At 40.2% G+C, this 25,328-nt stretch overlaps 1 protein-coding gene across 1 annotated transcript in view; it reads right to left on the minus strand.

The window, feature by feature from the left end:
• The window catches only part of ARHGAP28 (Rho GTPase activating protein 28), a 73,754-nt gene that overhangs the window by 11,486 nt on the left and 36,940 nt on the right, over positions 1–25,328 (minus strand). Inside the window, exons 2-8 of the mRNA XM_064705882.1 lie at positions 19,730–19,929; positions 14,985–15,202; positions 9,364–9,451; positions 7,280–7,437; positions 3,629–3,794; positions 3,425–3,516; positions 2,077–2,154 (exon numbers count right to left, since the gene is read on the minus strand). Coding sequence (XP_064561952.1) covers positions 2,077–2,154; positions 3,425–3,516; positions 3,629–3,794; positions 7,280–7,437; positions 9,364–9,451; positions 14,985–15,202; positions 19,730–19,929 — 1,000 coding nt within the window. The remainder of the gene's footprint in view (positions 1–2,076; positions 2,155–3,424; positions 3,517–3,628; positions 3,795–7,279; positions 7,438–9,363; positions 9,452–14,984; positions 15,203–19,729; positions 19,930–25,328) is intronic.

Consider the following 25,328-nt stretch of genomic DNA (forward strand, 5'->3'; position numbering starts at 1 on the left):
ATGGCTGCACAAACGGAAGTAGGAAGTCGTTCAGGATTTGGCATAAAATGCTACAGTCTCATTTTGACTAGCACATTTTACTGGTTTTAATCTGGGCTATCTCAGCTTCCTCTGTATTCACATCCTTTGCACATAATCAATACAAACACCTAGACTGAATTCTCTCCTGTAGCTGACTGGAAATGTGGAACAGAAATCCTCACCTCATCAAAAGCACAAGAGGACAGAATTCTACTCCACATTTTTCTGCTGAGAACTGGGAAAAAGTCACAAATACAGAATGCAAGATTTTGGAAACATAAACATTTTATATATATATACATATAGTTATATATATATATATATATATATATATATATATATATCTCCACACGGGTAAGGATGTATTTTATACACTCAATTCCCTCCCTCCCCGGCCTTGTATACATGTATCTCTGTTGCATCTAATATTTTTAAAATATGTGCTACAATTTTTTTTTAACATGACTGATCCTTCACTAGACTATCATACAGTTTCGGTTCACTGCAGCTTTTGTTACAGAGGAAAACTTGTATTCACTTCTAGTCTTTGTTTCATAGAAGAGCAACCTTTAATCATTTCCATGTGCCTTTTGTTACTCCAAACAAGACTGAAATAAAGTTGGAATGCCCTTAGGTCCTAATGTCATAATAATGTATGAAGGCTTTTGAAGGATGAAATCTGGATCTCCTTTGAAAAAATCTCTCTCTTGCTCACCGGTTTGTTGGGCATACTCAAATGAAACCAAAACTCAAATAATTTAAAAACTTTTATATGGGCAGTTTAACTTACCACCTAGTATGGAGGAGTTGCATATGAAGTTATAGCTCATAGCAGCTCCCAGGACACAGGTTGTGAAAAAGAAGTGAACCAGACACAGTGCAGTGTATGCAAAGAATATGAAAATAATTGAATTAGAGCACAGCCCTGCTGTGTAATCTCCATGGAAAGACTGGAAAAATTTGAGATTGTGTGAAATAACATTCAATCATTTGTATGAAAAAGTGAGGAAGCTGAAAAGTACAGGGCAAAGTTAGGAGCTCCCTTCTGCAAGATGTGGCACTTTTCAAGGCTTCGGTGACTTTTATCAGTGCATGGAGTCGAAGGAGCTGGGATGCTGCTGCCTAACTTTGGTGTGTTTCATGTAATGCTGCTTCTTCTTATTCAGCCATTTTTTATGATCCTCAGCCCACCCAATTGTTTAGCAATCCCCATCATTTGTGTGGCTGCCACAATCTTGAGACTTCTTGCCTCAAAACACAAAATTAGCTGAAAAAGTGGGAGTAGGATGCACTGTAAAGTGTTGCTTAAACCAGATAAAAAAGAAGCCTAAGGGAAAAGGAAAAAAAAAGAAAAAAAGAAAAAATCTGGGAAAGAGATAGACCCTACTAAGGCCAGAAAAAAGCTCAACCAACCAAAAAAGTTTCTTGTTTTTCTAATTTGCCTCCTCCAGCTCCTGGAATGAAGTTGGTCTGGAGAAACAATTGCAAATATTACTGGCCCAGAGTGTCAGGTTATTGGGTGCCAATTATACTGTGTTCATAGCCCACAAATAGCCTGTGAAAATGCAGTACTTCAGGCTTCCAGCAGTGAACAGAGGCCAAATTTCTCTCACTTGGATCATGAAATTGCGAGATCACAGACGATAAATGGAAAATAAAATGACACAGAGGTTAAAATGACAGAGAATAAGATCTTTATCTGATGTTCACTCAGTTTAGGGACTCTGCATTTCTGAAATAAATTAAAACAGAGATAAGATCACAGCAATTTTGGATGACAGAGATAAACTGAAAGGATGTCTCCAAGTTTTGTGGAGAAAAATCACATTCAACATCCTCTATGCTTTATATAGAACATTAACTAAATCAAAGTAATAGACCAAATGGTCTGTGATTTATTGGTTCCCAGGAACTAACCTGACCTTTCACTGGCAGGAGTAGGAATGCTGAGCTACACAGATCAGTATTTATGTGCAGTCTGAATTTGTGTGTATGCTGTATTATTTTACATAGAGTCTGTGGTCCAGAAGACAGAAAACTGGCTTGAATGTGTACCTTGACTCTGGAGGCAGATCCAGGAACCCGTAGAATTCCTTCAGTTTCCAAACCTGTTTCCTCAAGCTTGAGCAGCAGCTGAAAGAAGAGACAAAAAAATCCAGGAAACTACTCAGAAGTGCTTAAGAATACTCCTGACTTTCTTTTCAACCTAGGTGTCCTTGAAACGAATCTGAAAAATATACATTTCTATGGAACCAGCTAATGAGATCCAGCCAGTTCATATAAATAAATCTGCCTAATTTGTCTCCATAGCCTCGATCCTGAAGTAAGGAGTATGCAGAGTATAGAAAACTGCTAATGCAATAGGCCCCTCTGTCCTTGAGAGTTGGCACTGCTATAGAACAATTAACACATAAATATATTAATAAAACAGCAGATATGCTTAAGCACAATGGTGTTTTGAAGGAAAAATAACCTCTGAGGAATGTTTAAGTGTGGCCCAAGGGGCACAAGGGAAAGGTCTATAGATAACATAGGTTTTTGGAACTGAGAACTCTGATTAGAAAATGATCCCAGGATATTTTATTTTCAAATTTCTGTGAATAGAGGACTAAACTTTCCACTCCAATTGGTTATTAAAAAAAAAAAACAAAAAAACTTTGATTTTATTTAATTTTGAACACTGAGGAAAATAATAAAAATTCCAGCATTTAATCATACAGCTCTGGACTTTCACCACCAGATCTGCTTCCTGCCCTAACCTTGATTCTTCTGATTTCCATAGTTATCTTGACAGGGCAGCAGTGGACCTAATCACAAAGTCATGTAAATGTTCAAGTTGTGTCAGTCTGACACTCCTCAACACTTCTTTTGTCAGTATTTATAATGAAATCTGTTGCCATTTTGAGTCTATGTAAATCTGTGCAACTGCACAGGTAATTGTGTCGGTGTTCCTGCCTCCAAGACATCCCCAGGGTATCCTTGTGCGGCCAAATGTCTCTTTTAAATACCACTGTCTTGTCATAAAAACCTCAATCAGAAGATATCACTTCCATTCTGGAAACAGTAGCTAAGTAATACCTATGGTTTCAATTAATGTGAAATGAAAACTCCTGAAACAACAACTGCCTCTTCTGCACACACATAATTTTGCTTGGCTCTCTATTTTGATGAAAAAGGGAAACAGAAAGACATTTTTTTCCTGTGTGGTATCACATAATTACAAAAATCAAAAAAGAGCAGATTTTCTCTCCTTGTCACAAAGTTTTCAAACCTTAATATTCAGTCAGACAGTCTCTAGACACCTGAAAGTCTAAAACTTCTCTGATCTGATGACTCCTTCGAGTGTCAATGCAAATGGTGGAAAAGCAAATCCTAGTGACCAAGCAGGCCAAGTGATACTCACTTTTTGGAAGATAAGGGGCACTTTTATTCCAGGAACCTTCTTTTGGTCATTCTCCAGCAGCACGGTGAGAGGGACTCCGAAAAGACCATTCTCTTAAAAATAACAACAACAAATGTGAAAAGCAGGAAACAGAGCCTCGGAAGCACCTTCTTCCACAGCTGGTGGACACGAAGGCGGCTGCAGAGGGGATGCCACACACGGTACCTCGTCCCCGCACCCTCTCCACGCGGTTCCTCTTCAGCTCCACACCCAGCGCGTCGTAGAAGGCCGTGAGCTCGATCAGGGAGAGGTAGCGGATCTTCTTCATGTCCTCAGGAGACAGGTCCCCGACCTCCGTCAGCCCAAAGCGGCTCTTCCGAACAATGAATTTCTACAGCAGAGATGGGTCGCATCTTTATTTGCACCAAAGTTACAGGGAGTGAATTTTTGTTTATAAAGAGATGCACGGATGTGACTGGAGGTCATGTTCCGGTAGGTGGGTAACAATAAAGAGATAACTACAGCCCTGTAGATTGGCCTGGCATGGTGACACAGCTGGCATCCACCTGAACATAAAACTCAGCTTCTTGTTCACCATGCACCCTTGCAGCTTGAGTGGGAAGTGCCTGCACTTCAGCTAGGACAGATAAGTTATGTGATCCTTTAAAAGTTTTGCCCAGTTTCTGCAGGATGTAGCATTTTGCTCTGCTCCTGCCTTCCCCAAAACATCTTTGAATGCTGTTGAAGTGGCTGGCATGGTTAATCATGGATATGGTTCTGTATCAGCTGTGTGTGTGCAATGAATCCATGCCTGCTTTGCATAATGCTATTAGCTTATGAGGTCTTACAGGGGAGTTCAAACTGAAGATCTGAGGAAAAGCCCAGAAGCAAAACTGCTTAGTTCAGAAGCCAACCTGCCAACTTAGGGGTATTTTTTATTACTCAAGAAAGCTTAGAAGCAGGACTCCCAGCAGCCAACAAATAATTTATTCAAGTAGACTTAAACTAAATGATACTGAGTAATTTGGGGGCATGTGAAGATGTCTACATATTTTAGAAACTGCAGTGTCAGGGACCAGAGCCAGGAATGTTGGGTCATAACAGATGCATTTGTACAAATGTCAAGAAGAACAAACACCCATCAGTTTCTGACATAACTGTTAGACATAATAAAAAAATTCATAGTAAAAAAACATGGTAAAAAACATGCTTTTCAAAGAACTGTGGATCTTTGGTATTGTACTTTTTTTAAAATTTAAACCAGGCATTGTTAATAAGAGGCATAAATAAACAGTATTACAAAATCATCTTATTCCTTTAGGGAACTGAGTGGAAACCCAGTCTCTAGTAATGTTTTGTTTCTGGAGATTTCAGCTCAGTCCTTCATTTTTTTAAACAAATTTAGACTCAAAAGATTTAACCCATCTTTAATTTAAGCCAGTCAAACTGATTAAGAAAAAGGTAAACAAAAAACCCTAAACTTACGCCAGATTTCAAAAAGAAGAGAGTACAAAGGACACCTAGATCATGTAGCTTAGGACTTCATAAACTACACTGCATATGGTCTTTCAATAGGGGTTAACAATAATTGGGGGAGAAAGAGTGTAGGGAATGGAATAACTTTTTTACTTGCTGCCTGGGGCATTTTTAGCCCAGAATATTCCTCCTTAGAATGCACTGTTAGCTTTTTTTCTGAGACTTAATGTAACAAAAGCTGCATGGGAGTTAGCCTTCTGAAGAAACACAAAATACTAAAGAACATCTACACATTTTGATTCCAGTGATGCAAAAAGCAGTTGAAATGCAATAAATCACCTTGAAAAAAAAGGAAAAAATCCCAGACTGTATACATATATTTTCTGGGGGGAAAGAGAAAAAATTCTAAGCACTGCAAAACTGATTAAAAAGGGTACTACAAAGATTTTCCACAGTGGCTGTTTGACGCCTCGGGTTCACTATGATGTGATGCTGTGGTTAATACAAACTTTGGAGCTGGCTCTCTTTCTCTGTTTTGTGTCACAATTTTCCAGTGGTTTTTCTTACAGTGGTGTAATATGCAGGTTTGAAGGAGGCTGTGCTATCCTGAAATTAGATTACCAATGTTTTGGCTAAGGATTGCGTCTGATGTTTTGCAATGTTGTTTCTGTGCAGTGTACTCAGACTTGTACTTCTGTGGTATCTTCAACTCAGTCACATGGACCATGGTCCCACATTGGAGAAATCACATGCACTCTGGGGAAATCCCTAGGCTCCTGGGGATATTGAGTTGACTCTTGTAGGAGTCAGGGGACTCCCTGCTGCAGGGGACAAGCTATTTTATGATATCCAATATCTGTGCAGCTCTGTACACACCATCAATGAAGCTGGCTATGTTGTCAGGCCCACCCTGGAGAAAGTGTGATGTTCCACTGCCTCCAGTGTAGCCCCACTGTCCTTCTGAGTGTAGGTGACTGGCTGCTCAGGGTAGCAGAGTGAGAGGAGATTTTTCTGCTGAGGCCCATTACAGTCTGAGTCACCATGGGAAAGAACCAAACACCACGAGCAGCAGCAGATGAAGCAGGGGAAAGGCCAACATCAACAGCCATGATTGCCCACTTTTTTCAGAAATGCTCTGCAATGACCTGGCATGTTTCTTGTGTGGCCTTCTGAGCTCATAAAATTATGTCCTGCATGCAGAGCAGTTCAACTCCAGCACAATACTGGCATTTTCTAAGGCTTATCAATTATGAATCCACAGATACATAATTCAATATGGCATCTTCTCTTCCCTTTTTGTCATCAGTTTCCCTGCTCCGTCAACTGGGAATTGTCTGTGCTGTTGCAGAGAATGTATCGTGAGTGTGCATGTTGGTAGTAAAGACCAAAATCATGATGAGTGTAGAGATGCCCTTAGTCACCACCAAGTTATCCCCACCAAAAAAACCCCAAAAATCCAAAAAACCAAAGACAGAAAAAACCACACAGGGATTTCACATAAATTATGTAATCTACAGGGTGTCTTATCATTCAACATAGAAGCTTACTTCTGCATCTCAGCTTCTTCCTTGATGAAATCTGAGATGGACAACAGACTAATTCTCAGATAATTCAATGTCTGTGTGGATTGTAACAATTTCAGATTAGTTTGGGACCTCAGGACATCATAATATCCAGGAAATTTTTCCAAATACTTTACAGCCATTTCATAAATGTCACTGAAAAGGTGGTACTGGAAGCACTAAATTAATGCTCCAGTTTTCAGTGATGGAAGTTGTGAAGGTTGATATGAGTAGAAAATTTACTTCCATGACTTCATGACATAATTCCAGATAATGACACAACTGCTCAGTGCATGTCTGGTTGGATGATACGGCAAACTTTTCTTGAACAATTTGTGTAGATTCTCCTATAGTGTGATTTGCACTCAATACTGACTGGAAACAGCCAGTACTGCTGCAGGAACAAGGTTTGCTTTCCTCCCTTCATCTGCAAAGCAATTTTAAATCCACATGTTAACAAAGGCAGATAATCTGTGGGGAAAAAAAGTAGAAAAGCAGACAGATAACAAAAATGGTTGTTAGTTTTAATGCCAATAAGCAGTTTTTATTTCTGGGTGAAAAAATTGTGGATGATGCAATATTTGAGGACTGAGTTACAAATACTCCTCTGGGTGCACATGTTCATGATGGGTACAAATGAAAACCTGGATTGGATATCTGTATTAACTTTGGGAATCAGTCACAGGCAGCAGGCAGGCACACAGTGAAGTCTCTACAAAGCACACACTGCAAGGGCCAGATCATGTATCTCAACAGACTCCACTGTGCTGGGGATATGAAACAGGAAATTGCTGCGTTAAAGAAAACAATCGAGGAAATATATGGAGAAGAAACTTACTGGCAAAGCCGAGTCTTCCTTTTTGAACCTCTGGTTTTTTGGCCACTCTTGGGTTTTCGGAAGGACTGTAATGGATTCTGAGAAAGAAACATCATAGGAGAGCTCTTCTGTTATGGATGGGCTGCCTTTATCTGTTCCACAGTCTAGACAGCTCTTAGCTGAAAATAAGGGAAATAATATATGAATAATAAATTGCATTTAGTATGGAGACATTAAAAATTTGAACCAAGAGGACAAAATTCTCGAGAAAGTAATAAAGGAAGTGCTTCAAAGAGGAATTTCAGTGCAAACCACAGCATGTTCCTGTTTTGTCTTGAGGAAATAACCCCTTAGAAATAAAATCCCTATTTTCGTTTTAGATTATTTAACTTGTTGCTTTCTGTGAGAAAGACAGTCAAGCTGGAACTTCCTGTTTATCAGGAATTACCAAGTTTTTTTACTCCATCCTTGTCTTCCCAGGCCAGCAAACTGTGGTGGCACTTGTCAAATGAACAATTAAAAATAAAAGGTCTTGACAGAAAAATGCTGTTGACACAGTTTCTCAAGTTACTGATGACTTATATACAATCACAAGATATTGTGCATATATTTTATGTAGTGACATACACATATTTCTCATTTTTGATAGTTTAGGTGTATAGCACCATAAAAGGACAAAACATGCAATTTTCCAGTTTGAAAAACACTGTATCTACTGGCATTTATAGTAGATATTGTGAAATGACTTAATGTTCTTCTCTAAAATTTAGTCACCTCCTTAAATTGCTGGATGTCAGAGGAAAATTTTTGAAATCAGTACAATCAAGTCCAGAAATATGCTATTGTCATGGAGGCCAAAGTGTGAAAACATAAATGAGTTAAAGGGTTGCCAATTTTCCTGATGGATCTCTAGTATCTCAGGAAAATTTTTAGTTTTCCTGTAACGTTCAGCTCCTAAATCCATTTGGGATGGAATAATAAATTTAATTGAAAGTGAAGTAAAATTTCAGCCCCCAGAACTACAGAGAAGAATTTACTAATAGGACACAAGTGTATTCAAAAGTCATGGCAATCAGGAAGTGAATTTAAAAAAATTACATGTCTTATAAACATGTAATTTTTTAAAATTCACTGCCCCATGTTCTCTGAATCATTCCATTTACAGTTACAGGGACTTTTCTGCAACACCACATATTTTACAAGTCTGATATGAGAAAAGTTAAGTGTGTTATTAGGTGGCTTCTGGTTTCTGAACTGTGGCTTTAGTTGTTGTCTAATGTCCAAGCCATTTAAGGTGTTTTCCATCTCTCTTCCCATCTCTCTTGGACATGCCACCACAGGCTGCTCATGGTACCTCTGGGCATTTGGTTCCCATTTGTTTCAGTAAAACTGCTTGCAGAGCAGAAGTATCAGCTCAGCAGCTTTTGCCACCAAGGAAAATGTCTGTGCCCCTGAATCCAGAGGTAAACATCCAAGGGATTAGTTTAGAAATTTGGGCATTAATATCCCTTTAGTTAAGCCCTGAACAATGGTGATGGGAAGAGCTTTCAAACTGAGAGATGAACATTCTCATGGAAGATTGCTGACAATTATCTAGACACTGTGTAGACGGGAGCTATTACTTTCATTAGCACTGCCAATCACTGTCAGGGCAAAGAATTTAAGGGATAACACCATTCCTAGATGAGAATAACAGGGCAGAACTAGGAAAATTATAAATTTCTAATACTACAATTTCTGCAGTACTAGAGAAGAAATGTGGAGGAAATATACTTTGATTTGCAACACGAAAATACACTAATGACATATTTTGGACAAATTCTGCAGGATATTGCTTAGAGATTATTTTTACATTCCCAGCCTTGCAATGATCAGCGTTTTTAGATGCTGATGCCTCAAGGGCAGCAGTCTGTGTCTGTACAACATTGATCTTTAATGGCAAACTTTGGTTCCTGCATGACAATAAGCCGACAATGATTTTGAAGAAATATACATAGCATTGCCCCAACATGAAAGAGGGGACTAACCTCTGAACCAGAAAAGGATCTTTCTGTCTGTCATTTACTAAGAGGAAGTGAACACTAGTTACATGTTGTCATACTCACAGCTAACTGATTTCCAAACTGGCTTCTGCCCAGGAAGCTGGATACCATTAGAAGACACTGGTGACACTGGAACTGTCTCAAATGTGGGCTGATAGGCAAGGAAAAATGATCAGACTGCAGTGAAGGCAAACGTCTACGGACAGAAACTGCTACAGTTCAAGCAAAGTTGTATCATTCTCAGCTTACACTCTCTTGACAAGATTAAACAATCTGTTGTGATTCTTCAGAGTATATTTTTCAAAGCCAAGCCTGAGAATCAATCTTCCCCAGACTGCACAGATTTGGATCGTGTGGAGGTCAGTAATACTGCAGCTTGCTGCACCTAATGAGTCCTGTCCTATAAAATGACTGAAATTAGCTAAGTAAATTGCTGTACAGAATTAGGCTAACTGAAAGGTCCTCCTCAAATTGTAATTCATCCTGGCTTTAATAATTTTGGTCACAAATCTTTTTGAAGACTCTTTGGCACATGTTGAATACCTGCTATTCCCAGGGACCTGGCAGAAATCAGTCAGTCTGCTACCTCTTGTGATTTGGGCACCAGAAAGCTTCTAAAGGATGGATGTCCTCCCACAGGTTATACACTAATACTTTTATCAGTGAATTGCAACAAACAACTTGGGGGAACAAAGAAACATTTTCTATATTCAAATTCATTTCTTTCCACTCCAGAAACCATTCTGCACTGCTGAGAGGTGGCTTGGCAGCCCAGAGGGTGACTTTCAAGCAGCGTCACCTCTTCTTAGCAGCGGAGTTTTGGCCTTGTCCTCAGCAGTTTTGTGGCTCATAAAGACAAATCTGAGTGTTTGTGTTCCATGGGTAATAACAGCTCAACTATTCATTCTTGAGTAAAAAAAAAAACCATACAAAAACAAGATCAGGAATAATAAAACTGCTCTGAAGGTTACTCAGTGAAAGGAACTACAATGTATACATTTTTTCTGCTGTTATTTGTACCCTTGTGGGAAGCACCCAGCCCTTCTCAAACCTGCTGTCTCACACACCCTGAGCCTGATGGAACAGATCCAGTTTTCCAGCTGAACCTGTAGCTGCAGGCCCCCATGAGCCCTTAATAGCAGCTCTTTTAATTGGTCTTTAAATTGCTAAGTCAGCTGTTTATCAACAAGTAGCAATGCTTCAGGGCAAAAATTTTATTTTCCCTAGTTGTAGTCAATGTGTGGGAAAAGTGTTCAGGCTGTCAAAAAATGTCAGATATTTAAATGACAGGCAGCTCTTCTAATTGGAAGCCTTAAATAACGTTTCAGTTGTTTTATCCAGTCTTATCCTTTAGCTATTTGGGTAACAAAGTCAAATGTAACAAGAATAAAATCTCTCCTGAGAAATTCCATTCAATGGCTTGTGAACTTGATAGCAAACAGGATCTGAGTCACATGGGCTTCCTTTGCCAGAAGACTGTAAGGACCATAGATTTTTTAAAAAAGAGTACTGGATACTCAAGATAAAATCCCACAACATTTACACAAAAAGCTTCAGGACATAAAAAAGCCCTATAAATTTCAGATGGGAGTATAGAATTGGAGAGGATTGCTAAACTTGTCTCAGCAATTTGGGAAAATCAACCATAAAAGCAGATATGCTTCTGCTTAAGATCCAGATGGAGAAATTAATGGCAAATATTAGCAACTGGCTCATCTACTTTCAGTGCTCAAAATCTCTGACCCTGTGAACAATACTCAGAATAGATTTATGGTAAATCAAATTTATTAAGAAAAAACCTCTTCCAGCCTTGTTACATGGGTGAAACGAGTCGTGAAGCACCTGCAGTACCCTGGTTCTGATAAGCAGGGCAGAGCTGGCAGACACAGATATGGAAGATGGAGTGGACTGCACACTCTGCCTGGCACCAGCAGGGCTGGCAGCAGGCAGCCCTAGCCTGGGGAACTGCATAATGTGAACTGTGCACAATAACTGGGGTACCTGAAAATCTCATATTCTCAGTCCCATTTCTCAGCCTCCACAGTGAGAGTCTATAATGAAACCAAATCGATGTCTCTTTTGTTAAAATGTCTTCCTTCCTCCCCGCCCTTACTTTTTTTTAATGTTAGAAAGACTGGGAATAAAACCTTTTTAATGCATGAATTTAAAGATCCAGATTATTTCTGCAGGGTAAAAGAAAATTAAAGAACTTTTGAAGACCTTTTCCCAATGAATGTGAAAGACCAAGAGTCAAACTGTGTCCTTAAATAAACTGGGACAGCTTTATTCATTTGCCTGAGGCTTCAGCAAAGGTGAGGCTTCCCATATCCTGATTTTGACTGAAAGTGATTCATTAGACACACTAAAAATGAGCCCACTGTTTACTGCTACAACATACACAGGAATTTCCAATGGGAAGATGAAATCAGAAGAGCAAAGGAGAGGATGGAGATGAGGAAGACAAACAGTTCTTTAGTAGCTACACTCATTGTAGAGATGTAAAACCAAACAACTGAAGCACCAAAGAGACCAAATTTTATTTTCAGCCCTGAAGCTAAAGGAAATAAAGGCAAAGGAGGATAACCTTATAGCTCTGGCCAGGATACAATTTGCCCATGTTTTGAATATATTCACATTTCCAAGCACTGCCACCACAAACACCTTTTCATGCAAATAGCTCTGGGTTAGTAAGGGATTTTTCTTTAACTAGGACATGATTTTGTCATGCATTGATGAAGTAAAATGCTTGTAGAAAGTCTTCAGGAGTTTTAGTTAATTACAATGTACAGGGTTGGGCTGTTAATGAGCACAGTGCTTCATCTCCCCTGTCCAATAACACAATGAATGTATGTGTGTCCCCCATTTGTATGCTGCTGTTGATTTTTCTAAGCTCTGAGCACTAGCAGAGCTGATAGCTTCTGATGGAAGCCGCAGGGTAGCAGCAGAAAGGAAAATCAGGCCACTGTGATTAATAAACTATCCAATTTAAAATTCAGTAGTTTGGCTGTCAGTCGAGTCTGCTGGCTGTGGACCTGTCCGAAGCAGAGCAAAAGCACCTCAGCTGGGACAGGCTGCTCTGCTTGCCAAGGTGTGGCGTTTGTAACCACAGGGGTAGTGTTTTTTGTAACAAGGGGCAACATTTTGCCCCAAGGGATGAATGGCTTCTTTCCAGGACAGGCAACAGAAGAAAATAAACCCCCACACCAAAGCTACCAAAACAAGAAAAGGAATACCTGCATTTCCTTTTATTTCAGTCCATTCTCTGTTGAGGGGACACTCCTGCCATGAGGGCATGGACCTCAAGGCAGGATGGCTGGAAAAGCACCTTTTGTTTCTGTGCTGACCCATGCAGAGCCTGGCCACTAGGCAGTAGTACCAAAACATCTAGTAGGCAGGGTTTTTTCAGAATAGAGAGGAAAAAACTAGGGCAAATCTATCTTCTTCTTCCCCCACTCCAGATGACAACTAATTTATTCCTCTTTAGTGGTCCCCTAAATCTCATCTCAGGTGACCCTAGTGAGCTAATCCCCTTTTCTCTCATCATTAGCCAAGGAAGAGAGTAATCCATCCTGTGACCCATCCCTCTGGGCTCTTGTGATTCTTAGGTTGTTGGGAAGAGGTGTAAATCCATTCTCCTAATGGGGAGGATTATAGAGTTAAGTGAAACAATTAGACCTGATTTGCTATTTGCAGCATGTTCTGTTTACTTCTGCCCTTCCCAACTAAAAGGCAGGATGGGAAAGCAGAACTGCATGTCATTTCAAGCAGCCTCTCTTCCCCAGCTGTGCTGAAAAGATTTGCTTGTACCCATCTCCAGCCACTCTTTTCTTTTGGCTGAGTTGTTTTTAATGTCCTTCTCTTCCCCAAACTGATAAATCTCAGAGATTCTCTGGCAGCTGTAGAGCCATACCCAAAGAGGCAGCAAAGATCCAGGGACTGCTGATACCCCCTTAAAAACCTGGGAAACCTGACCTGGGAAACCCTTAGGTCAGGAACACAAGCCCTCCTGAAGTGTGTTTATCCCTGAAGGGCTGATAATTAGGACAAAGTTTCTAAATCCCATAACAAGCAGCAGAGATAGGAGCACTGGTGAATAGGAAAATTAGAGTGCTGGGGCCTTGTAGGCTTTTAGAACTAAAACGTTTCACAGGCTGCTGGAGGGAGGTGATGGTGTGCTCTGCACTTGTGTTTGGGCATCTGGGTTTAACATCTAGGTCAGCACCTGCAGAACTGCATATTTTTTGTGGGAAGAAGAATTAGAAGACCTAATTACTGATTTGATCTTATCTTTTAGACTTTCACAATGCAGAACTAGTAAGTGAACTGACTTTTGGAGGAGGTAAAACACTGATTTGAAGTGCAGCTGCTCTGAGCATCCAAATTCCTTTCGCAAGTGAGAAACTTTATCAAGTTAGAAGGAGAAAATAAGCAGGCCAAAAATAAATCAATAATATGCCCATCTGAGAGGAAACATACAACTCTTATTTGTCTGACTTAAATTAATTAGGAAACTCAAGCTTTTGTAAAAAAAATTATACACTTTATGGTTTACAGATACTTGAATCAGGAGAAGTGAGCTAATCTAACTAGAAGTACCACAAGCTTTTTAATGTTCATGCAAACGTGCCTGATATCTCTCATTAAAGAATGTCTGCCCACAGGAAAGTACTGGATACTTCTGGATGTACTAGTGGGATATGTGCAAGCGGTTCAAAAGAATCCAGATATTACATTTGGAAACAAAAAGTTTAAATATCTGGACATTGTATCTTTGTAATTTTAACATAACTATGCAGCTACAATTTTTGTTCCCAATTTTTTTTTTAATAATCCAGGATATCAAGCCTTGAAGAGATGGCAGAACACACAGGAAAGGAAAAAGCAATGCCGTAATGAAAAACAGTTTGTGGGAGTTTTATATTGGCAACAATTTTAATAATAATTTCAAAGGTGAGCTTGTGATCTTATTGCTGACTCCCATTTAAGACATCATGAGTGATAAACATAAAATCATGAGTGTTGCTTTGAGCAGTGGACTAAACTCACGCAGCTGACTACATTCACCAGAATCAAAACGTACTGACGGGAACTGGTGCGTTCAGAGCTATCCTCAGGGAAAAGTGGATGAAACCTCCAGAGGTACTGCTGATTTCTGAAGCCATGAAGCAAATGAACAGTAATAGGTTTTTGTTTGCTATGTAAGAGAAATGTAACTGCTAGTGTACAAGTTACAATCGTGCTGGCAGGTGTTTAATTGCTTATGCATATTTGAACCCCAGTTGCTTCATTAGACAAGTTTTACTTCACCGCTGAGACTGCTGAGTAAATAGCAAGTGTCCCCTGAAGCCATCAAAAATTTGAATAGCTGCCAAGAGTAACTCACCAGTTTCCAAAAAATAAAGGAGCAAATGTTAGTCTTGACATGAGGCTGCAGGAGGATGGCTTGCAACAGATACAACTTTATGTTACAGGTTAGTTACAAAACTGTACCACTGCATTTGGTTTTTTCCTTTCCTCTCAAATGTACTGTATACAACATTAAAAGTCTGGTGTTACGGTCAGAAACTGCTAATGACTGTCTGTGCATTGTCAGCAGGTAAGGGTTCCTGTCTGGCACAAACTTTGATGAGCTACTTGCAAATTGCATAAAAGTTAAGATCAAAGGCATGCATGGGGACACTTACAGAAGAGTCACTGGTGCCAAAGATGTCTCGCACATCCCGGACTGTGTGCTTGTTCTTCTTCCTCAGGGTCTGAGTGTAGGTGTTGTACCTCTTCTGTACAGCAGCAGCTTGAGTTCTGGTCAGAGTGGACAGCAGGGCTTGGCCATCCTCCTCTTCAGCTCCTGAGATCAATGTGGATAAACCTACGTCTTGCAGCCATTCCGCCTCCAGCTCCCCTTCTGTGGAGGAAGACAGCATGTTAATAACCCTGACAAGAAGGAAGAGGGGGCTGAGGAAAAGAGTTGGCATGTTGGACTGCTATCACGGTCTTTACCTTGAGAATACTCTAATTCCAACCTTTCTTAGGCCACAAGGGCAAGTTAAGTTAGGTTTGTAAACATATTGTCTTCAAAAAACTTTCAGTTTATCAGTATCTGCACAAGAGAGGCTTATGAGGAAAACAGAAGAGGCATTTTATCAGCATATGCACGTGAAGAAGGCAGCAGAGTAACCAGCCTGACAAAGCAAGGTCCCTGAAAATTAACTTGCAATTCAAAAGCATAAATCTCCTCAGTTCCCATTTATGCCACGCTCGCCATTTGTAGCATGGTGTACTGGAGAATTTATTTCCATTTGGCTGATGGAAATAAAATTGGCATTCCAATCCAAATAAACAGAAATAGTGGAGGTGTGTATGCAACAGAATAATGGATTTGCACTCTAGTGGTGCAATTCCAGAGGGTCTGCTGGTAGCTGGTGAAGAAGCCACACTGAGAGAAGGGTGATGTCCACCTAGTCCAACTGTTTGTTTTGAACAAGATTATTAAGAACCAGAACTGCTCACTAAAGAACAAGGGTCAGGAAGGGCTAAGTGTCTAAGAGGTCGTGTAATGGAGGAAGATGCAGAAATAGCCATCCTGGCAAGCCAGGTATCACTCTAACTTCTAATTATTAAAGACTCATTAGCACTGTACACCCCAGTGTTTTTTGGGATCTCAATGTTAATACTTTCTTTAATCTGTTCAATACCTGCTTCCCAACTGGTTCAATACTGGAATTGGTTCCATAGTGAGGGTATGCATTGTGGGAAGAATTGTTTTCTATCCTGGCTCTGTTGGACATGGCAGATGCTTCTGGCATCTTTTCACAGAGCCATACCTGCAGTCCTCTCACTACCAAAACCTGTCCATGTGAAGACAATAAAGACAATATAGGTTTTCAGCTTGCTACCTGTTACCTGAAATGAATGTGCCTTGTCACTATCTGGCTGTGGAAAGGTCCAAGTCTACCTTCTCTGAATCATTCAGTAATTTTAAACTTTGCTCTTACTGCTTTTTGATTTGTGTTCTTTTAAAAATAAACAGTCATAGTATTTTAAAATCTCTATTCACGTAGGAGATTTTGAGGACCTTCATTTCAGTTTTGTGAGCAATCCTAGCTCAGCAGTAAGCTGCTTGACACAAGACAGTAATTTCATTCCAGCCCTGACTGAAGAAGAGGTACTACAAATAAACATGTCAAACAGGAAATGGATTAATTTGCAGCATGTTCTATAAAACAACTCGTCAATGCACTTATTGTTCTTGTCCCAGCACCAGTCTTAATGGCAGGTTGGTATTTCCACTCTCCCTTTATTGCCTCTTCTTGACATCAGAATGCAGGCTGATTGATGGACACCAGTTTGCTGCACTTTGGCAGTTACATACACAAAAGAGAAAATTACAGGACTGGGCTGTAGGGACAAGCAAAAGCATCTTATGCATGTACCATCACTGACTTCATTGTTAACTGCCCTGCCCCTTTACAAAGCACTACAAAAATAGCTGCTTCTAAACCCCTGCTCTGTGTTAGCCAGGGGTGTGACCAGCCCTGTATCCCATGAAAGAGCTTGTCTCTACTCTTATCCTTTCTGTATCCACAGACAGGATGAAGACTCCCTTTTCCTTCTCTGTAAGCTTTGAACCAGTGATTCTTCTGCCATTTTCACTCTTCTTTCTAAGAAGGTCTCTTCTCTTTCTTGTGCGCTGCTGTTGGAGCCACATGTGTCCATATTTCAGCTTTTAAATAACATTAATTCTGGCTTTTGTCCTGACATATTCTTTCCAAGAATTTACCTTGTAATCAAACTTGCTATGAAAAACATCAGGGCAGACATTAATTTCTGTGTGCTTACGAGTCACCCTGTGATGTGTTTTCTCTGGCTTTTCCCTTTTCCTGTTCCAACTACACACAAACAATAGACTAACACATAATGACAGCAATCAGAAGAGTAAAAGTATTAAAGAGAAGAAATTATTGCATTAAAAAATGCTCAATTTTTTAAGACACATTGGTATCAAATTAAGGTTAACCCCTTCCCCCCACCACCACGTAGTTTAAGAAAGCATTACTTTTATAGTTTTAGCTACTAATAAAGCACGGTCTTGATACTGTGTTTGATTCTGCAGCACCAGAAGACAGATAATTGAGAGAGTAGGTCTCTTTTTCTCATAGAGTTTGCTAGGAAAGACATGTGTCTTGCTTTGAATCTCAGATATAACCTGAAACAGCCCAGAGATATAACCTTAAATAACTCCCAGCATTCAAGCCTTGTAACAGAAGTTGTAAAGCAATTCTGCACAGCTTGGGCATCTTAAATACAGCACGACTTTCGCCTCCCCTACATTTTCATCCCTTGTGTCACTTGTTATGATCTTCTTTCTGTTCCTTTTTGACTGTATTTGCTAACATCAACAGAATAAGTATGCTGTTGTCTGCCCTTTGCACATGATGTCTGGCAAAGCACACTGAGGTTTTGACAGTCATGCCTGCCTGGCTTCTATCACCCTTTGGCCTCCTTCTTAAGGATCTTCATCTCCTCCTCTCAAAGACATCTGAAATTAATATTTGCTTTTATTTCGCCCTGAGGGTTTCCACATTGGTTTTTAGTGTTTTGATCACTGGCAAGGAGTATTATCCTATTAGGACCCTAATAGAACTCACTATTATTTCCAAGATTTATGATCCCAGACTGAATATATTCCTGATGTTAATAACTAGGACAAGCACTGCCTGATTGTGTGTGGGTGTATGCAATACATATATATGCATTTAATATGAAGGTAAATGAAGTGTGGAGATGTATTGCATTTTGACTTGCAGTCTCATTTTTAATTCAGGGCAAAGGGGAAAAAATCAATGTGATTTCATGAGGTGTACTCAGACAAAGGGTAACACGGGACTGCAGCAGGGTTCAGGCAGTTGAGAAGATTTAGTTCAGCCCTGATGAAACTGATGGAGAAGTTTCTGGAAAGTAAGATCTTGTATTGCCTTGTCCTATTAAGTTATCCAACTTGGCAGCTCACAGATTTGTGTCATTCCCCTGACTGTGCAGACGAGTCAGGGACACCTGTTAGTTTGTGCTGACAATTGCATGGAGGTGGCACCAAGAGGCTCATGATCTCCTTAGGGAGTCTCCATGCTGAAGAGTATGACCAGACAGGAGTTTTCCCAATAAGAAACAGAGGAGTGCAGAACAGTGGATTTAGGCTGACTGATCATAACTCTCACAGCAGACCAAGATTTCTGGTGGTCTTCTTTAGCTTCCAGGAGAGCCCAGCTGGAAACTAGTGAATGGGAGGTGTTTCCCATGGAAACAGCACATGGTTGGAGCTAGACACCTCTGCATGGGTTACTTACCATGACTGGTTGCATTTTGATTGCTTAATAAAGCAGTACTTTCCACCATTCTTCCTGGTAGCAGAATTAATGACATCCCATTGCACGTCAAGGTAGGAAAAATACATTATCATTCATGTTAATAATTGTATGGAAAGAGCATGCCATCGTTTCAAAATCGATCCCTACATCAGTAGTTACCAGACCAGGGGCCAGGAGCCACAGAAGGGTAGCAGCAGTTATCAGCAGGTCACGACCTCAGAAGAAATTTGGTTTCATTGTATAGCAACACCTGGTATTTTGTGTTACACAATCTAATACATTCGTGACGGGGGTCCTAACTGGAAAAAAAAAAAATGGGAACCACTGTTCTAGGTGTTATCAAATCATCTAACACAAAGGTGCATTGCAACAAGCTATCACATACTGAATGTTTTTCCGAACACAGTGCCTAACGAGAGGGGAAAACATGGTAACACAATGAGGCAGTAATACCTTCAGGACATGTTGTATAAGTGATGAATTAATTTGGTCAAGTGGAGAGCCTGAACAATGTAGGCATCCCTACACTCAGACTTATCTCTAAACTTTCCTTGAATGATATCTTAATTGGGCAATTTCAGAGAAACAGGCAGATATCAAATTCCTGATAGGAGAATACTACATCTAACCAAAAACTGCTTCAACACTTTAATTATTTCTGAATCATATCCTATGAAAAGCCAGAAAGTTTAAAATTATAGCATACTAAATTAACATTTTGCTACTTTAAATGTTTTGGTTTAATCTATTTAATGCTGTAAATTTAGTTTTCATTGAGTGCCTCTCTTTTCTGAATTACACTGTATCTGTCTTCCCAAAGCACAAATAAAATCAATGCAACAAAACTCACTTCAGAAGTTCATTAGTGGCTCCAGTGCATAAACCAGACAATTCTTGTTTCTTACCAGTGGCTAACTGTGATGTTCATAAGAGGAGCTACAATGATCATAGACCCAGACTAGTACTTCTGCTCAGACTGAGCGATGCGAGGAAGGAGATCAGGACATGGCTCTTTAGGGAGGAGGCAAAGCCAGGGAATGAGGAGTAAGTGGTGTTCATGCGCTCACCATCAGCAGGTTTGAACTCCAAGAGCATTGCTTCTTCAGGTCCATCTTCTCTGCTCTCCTTGATGCTCTCCACCTCACACCAGAAGTCCTCCATGGAAGTGCTGTCCATGGAAGCCTGAGAATTGGAGCGACTGAAGGCAGGAGGCACTGACTCGTTGGAAAGCATCCTGTTAATTCTTCGACAACGAGAGAAGGACTTTCTGAAAAGAGAAAGCCATACAAAGAAAATCATCTTTCTATCACGCTAACTTGTGCCATGCAAATGGAGCAGGCAACCAGTGCTTGACCTGTGGCTGTACCAGGAAGTAGGAACAAGATTTCAGAGGCCAAGTACACAGTCCTGGTAATTGTCATGATCTCCGTTGCTCACAACAATAAAGGCTGGACATGTATTTTGCATCTGATAACTTATCTCTTTAATGTCCTTCAGTATTTCCCAATCTAGAGGGAACTCAGGAAACACAATTTCTATTTCTAATACTGGTATCCATCTAAAGAGACACTGGAAAACTATTTTCACTTCTTTTTGCCTCAGTTTCTCTTTCTATCCCTTCCTGTTTTGCTTACTGGATGAAATGCCTCAGTGAAAACTTCTCTGGGGAAAAATAATGAGAACTGGGAACACTGAAATATGTTACAAACTCGTCTTCACTCCAAAAAGAAAAAAACTTGAAATATTTTAATTTGGAAAAAGAATTACTTTTAATTTGAAAACGCTTAAAAAAAGATTTGGGTTTTTTTCTTAAGTTAAAATAATTTTAAACAAAATTTGACTTTGAATTAAAGTAGTATATTCTAGGTCAAACAGAGGTATTGATCAAGGTTCAAAAAATTATGATTCACCAAAAAACAAGTTTCAAGTTAAGATTCAATACAGGTATTGAATTAAAACTAGGTTTGCTCCTTGCTCTTTTGTTCTTGTCTTTTCCCCACTGTAGGTACATGCTGAAGAGAGTTATACAAATTCATTCGAAATCTCATATAACACCCACCATGAAAATCGCCTGACTTTGTTCTTTCGCATTATTATGGCTGCAATACTGTAAACAGCTTTTGTATGTGTAATTGCAGTAGATACAGCAATCAGTAGTAATAACCACAACAATATTTGTACAAAGGAGTTAGGAGGTAACAATTTTGGCAGAGAGCTAGACCATAGGAATTAATGGAAAATTCTGACCTAAGGTCTTCTGACCTTCACTTATCTGAATTAATTCAAATACAGTTTCCCTTTCTCTTCCTCTTCTGTATGAAATGATCCTGCCAAAACGCCTTTGTTTAAAACCACAGGCATCACTTTTACTCCACTAGAAAAAAAGATATTTCCTTTTCAGTGTTTCCCTCCTTATCAAAGTTTTCCTAATGGATGTATAAACAATGTATTATTTCATAAAGCTGACTGAGCATGCTTCTCCCTCACTGCGCTGCTGCCTCTGCTTCATCCTTCTGTGCCAGTGAAGGGCTGGATGCTTCCCTGGAGCTAGCAGGGCCTCCTCACTTTATCTGGGCAGGTCCTTCTGGGCTAGATCTGAGCTCCAGGCTGGGAAGCTGTAGTGGGAACAACAGAGCACAACAAACCCAGCTTTGGACATGATCAGGCTTTATAAAAGGCAAAGCTCAGGCCTTCGCCTCTTTCTGAACACTCATAGGTGTAATATGGATGATTCATCTGCCAAATCAGAGCCTGTGCTCTTGGAAGCAAAGCTGGGAAGCAAAGCTTTCTGATGGGTGATGACATTGCAGCAGGAGAGAACACGCTATGTGGTGGTGGAGACGTTCTCTGGAAAGAGAATTGCTGTCTTCAGTGTTTCTCTGCATTTCTCCCCTCATAAACAGTTTGTTTGCTTTAGAACACAGTGCTGAAACTGTTATTGTTTTAATTAGAACAAGCCACGGTCACCAAATGCGAGAGGAATTTGTGGCACAAATGTGGTTAAAACGCTTTTGTTGTAGCTCTCCCTCTGGGGAGATGTGAGTTTCAGTCGGCTTTTATTCCCAAAGCCTCACATGGCTGGGGTACCTGATAAATTATAATCACCGGAATTATGCATCTGGACATGTCGGCCTCTAGGGCTTTTGTATGGATTTCTCTTTCTTTTGTGGATTCATCTATGTCTCATCCTCACATTAGCAAGTAAGAAAAATGCAAGGATCACTGGATTTAAATATGATGAGTTAATAGTGTACCAAGCATCCTTGAGCAGAGTTTTAACCAGCAGAAGCAGAACTCCTGAGAAGCAGCCAGAAAACCCCATCTCTTCAGCTGGGAGCTAGGTGGGACGGGGCAAACAGCACCCACCAACCCATTGCTTGTTGCTGTGAAAACCTGAGCTCTTTTGTTGAAAAGGTGATAGTGAACATGAGTAAGGAAAAAGGCAAAGCTGCCTGGAACTCCAGTGGTGTTTGGGGCCTCCATTCACTGGACATTGTGCAAGCAGAGGAGACACCAGGGGCTGTCTGTCCTTCTGCCACAGCTTGTCTCTCACCAGCTCCTCTTCAGCTTGGGGCCTGAGATCCCAACATTTCTGCTCACTGAGAAATTCATGTCCCTGCTTAATATAAACCTTTGTGGAAATCAAGTCCCTATACATGCTATATAGCACAGCCCACAGCTCTCGAGCCAGCAATTACAGGAGGGAACGCTCTCACCATTCTGGAATCAAACACGAGCTGGGATGAGAAGAGGGCACCCCTGATAGCATCACTGGCTCCCATCATTTAGTCATGGTCAGGGAATTTAAACATTTCCTGCCCTCCCAGTGTGAATCTTGACCATGACCTTTGTGCTCTTCAGGCGCCACACCACACTGATCCTTGGGCTTTGGCTCCATCAGCACTTCAGCTGGCTGGGACCAAGGCTTTTTATTTCACCATATTAGGAAGAAAGAGGCTTAGTGGGTTGTTGCTTTTCTCCCCACAGTGAGTGTGCTTATTTTGTAATATTACCATACCAGAAAGCTAACTGCTTAAATAGACCATGTAAAACAGCAACAACTGCTGTGGCAACCAGCTTTGCCAAATACGTCTAAGGTTCCTGTGTAATTAATGTACATTTACAACAATATTACAAGTATGGAGCTTATTTGGAAAATCAGCTGAACAAAGTTCCTGAGAACTTCATATTTGAGGCTTGTTATCCCAACCCAGATTAAATCAAGCTGTGTAAAATCCCGGTAACAAGAAAGGTTAGGCAGAGGTGCTTTATCCTTATTGGTAAACATCTGAAGCTTGCTTCCAGGTGGTCTGGTACAAACCTTCTCCAATTATTCTGAGTCTGCCTAATTAAAGCTCATGTGTTTGAAAGACTTCCAGCTTTTTTCCAGCTGCTGTTTTGACCCATATACCTGTGACTTTTGTCCTGGAGGAAGTGGTCTTGCCTTTATGTGATAATGGCAGTTGTCTCCCATTTCCTCCAGCCAAAACTGCTCAAAACAGTTTCAGGAAAAAAAATCCTACTGAGGAAGCAAAGCATATTCTTCACTGCTTTAATTAATTCTTGAAGGACACTGTAAGAGCACTGACTCAGCAATCTGTCTGTCTCAGAAACAGCTAAAGAAGCCCAGGCTGCCTGTTACCTGGGAACCCTTGCAGCAGACAACCTCTGTTCCTGACACCTTTTTCACCTTCAAGCCGTCCTTTGTTTCAGTCTTTTTTTCTCAGTGTCTCAAGAGAAGTTCAGAACAACAAAAAGTTTTCACTAAGCTGATTCTGCTGCTCCTACAGGAAAGTGGTAAACCAGTCCTGTTAAGCAAGCAGCAGTCACAAAGTTCATGCTAAGTTTCTTTTGTTCCCTCACACACATGGGTAGTAGTGAGCTAATCTGAAATGCTGATTAAATTAAACACAGGAGGGATCTCAGATCCTGGCTTCCTCGATGGAAAAAGCTGGGAGAGGAGTATGAAACTAAAAGCACTGAGCAAAAATTATAGCAACTCCACTGAATGAACTGAAATGTTTTTCAGGATGGAATAAAATAAAAAAGAAAAGCCACACTGAGAAAAAAAAAAGTATATAAAAACTAATGTTATCAAAGAACTTGTCTATTACTGGATACTTGCAGAAGAAAGAGTTAAAGAGTGTCAGGAAGGAGAAATATGACATAATTTAGAAAGCTTTCCATGGAAAAACTATTGCAGGGAAGGAGGGTATTTCCATGGGGCACTAGAGAAAGCTAATTCAACCGTGTTTGACTTTGGTTTTGGCCTGGTGTATATTTATAACACTGATGAAATGCATCAGCTAAACAGGCCTCCTGACCCTGTATTTTATCTCGCCTACGTACTGCAGTAGTGTGTTCAGGATCTGATACAACCTATCGATTTCAGGATAACCAAGCCAGATCAAATAAGCTGTTCCCACCCTATCCTCAAAATAAAGGTTTGTAAAACCACTCAAAGAGCTGGCTCAGTGACACTTAATGATTGCTCACAGGCTCAGTAATGATAAAGCCAAGCTTGTATTTTGAGTTTAATTAAGTAATGGATGGTGAAGAATCCATAAAACAAATTGAAGCAATAAAGCCATCTTGTAGTTAAAAACAGCACTTGATTGTTGTTTACACAGAGGGAGAGGACATCTTATTCTTGTGGGCTGTTATCCTTCATTTCATTCAGTGGGTCCTGAACCTGCTTCAGCACAATTAGTCACTTTTATAAGAATGGGAAAGGTGAAGGAATCAAATTGTCCAGGTCATTGTAGGATGAAGATCCACCTTTTCACACTGCAATAATTCTATCAGGATAACTACCTGTTCAGCTTCTCCCATAGTTAAAAAGGGGGATAGTAGCTTGCACTGACAGGGAAAAAACATTTATTCCTTGTTATTAAGAACTGTTCTGAATTTTTACCAGTCATGTACCAATATATCTCTTTCTTCTAAATAAAATGTAAACAAATTCCAGGCAAAGGAAGAGACCAGCAATGAGAAGTAGTATGTTTGTGCACAGTTCACTCTTGACCCAAATCTCTCATCTTCTGGTTCCTTCCTGGTGACCTTGTTCCTGCACTGTTTGTGGTCTGCTTATTTCCTTCTCCCCATGCTTCATGGCTTCTGATCACAGAAAAGGGAATACATCACAATATCCCCCCAACTCCATCTACACACTTCTGTTTCTGATTATTTTGCAGATGTTAGGCAAATTGTAGACAGTGGATGCTAAAGCTCCCTTGTCCTTTCTCTAGCATGTGGTATAGCAAATATTTAAATAGCATGCTCACTCTTGCTGTCACACTGCCCTGCTTTGTAAAAGAGTATTTGAGTGAGAGGCAGAGGAAGGTTTTATTTCATTACTAATTTTCTCATCCTGTGGCCCAGCAAAACTTCAAAAACATGTGAATCTCATCACTCCTTGTTAACAAAGATGGGTTTGAAAATAAGCTATCACCTTACAGTATTGGTTAGATTTCAAAACACAGGAATTCTGAATTTTGCCTTTGTATTCTGCAAAAGATTCTTCAAAATATGTTTCTGTCAACTTGAATTTTACTCCAGATTCTGCACCTGGGGTGGGTCAACCCTGGAAATATGCACAGATTGAGGAACTAAATACTGGAGAGCAGCACCACAAAAAAGGGTCCTGGGGGTCCTGTTGATGGCAAG

Source organism: Zonotrichia leucophrys, chromosome 2 (genome assembly GCF_028769735.1).
Source record: "Zonotrichia leucophrys gambelii isolate GWCS_2022_RI chromosome 2, RI_Zleu_2.0, whole genome shotgun sequence".
NCBI classification, from domain to species: domain Eukaryota; kingdom Metazoa; phylum Chordata; class Aves; order Passeriformes; family Passerellidae; genus Zonotrichia; species Zonotrichia leucophrys.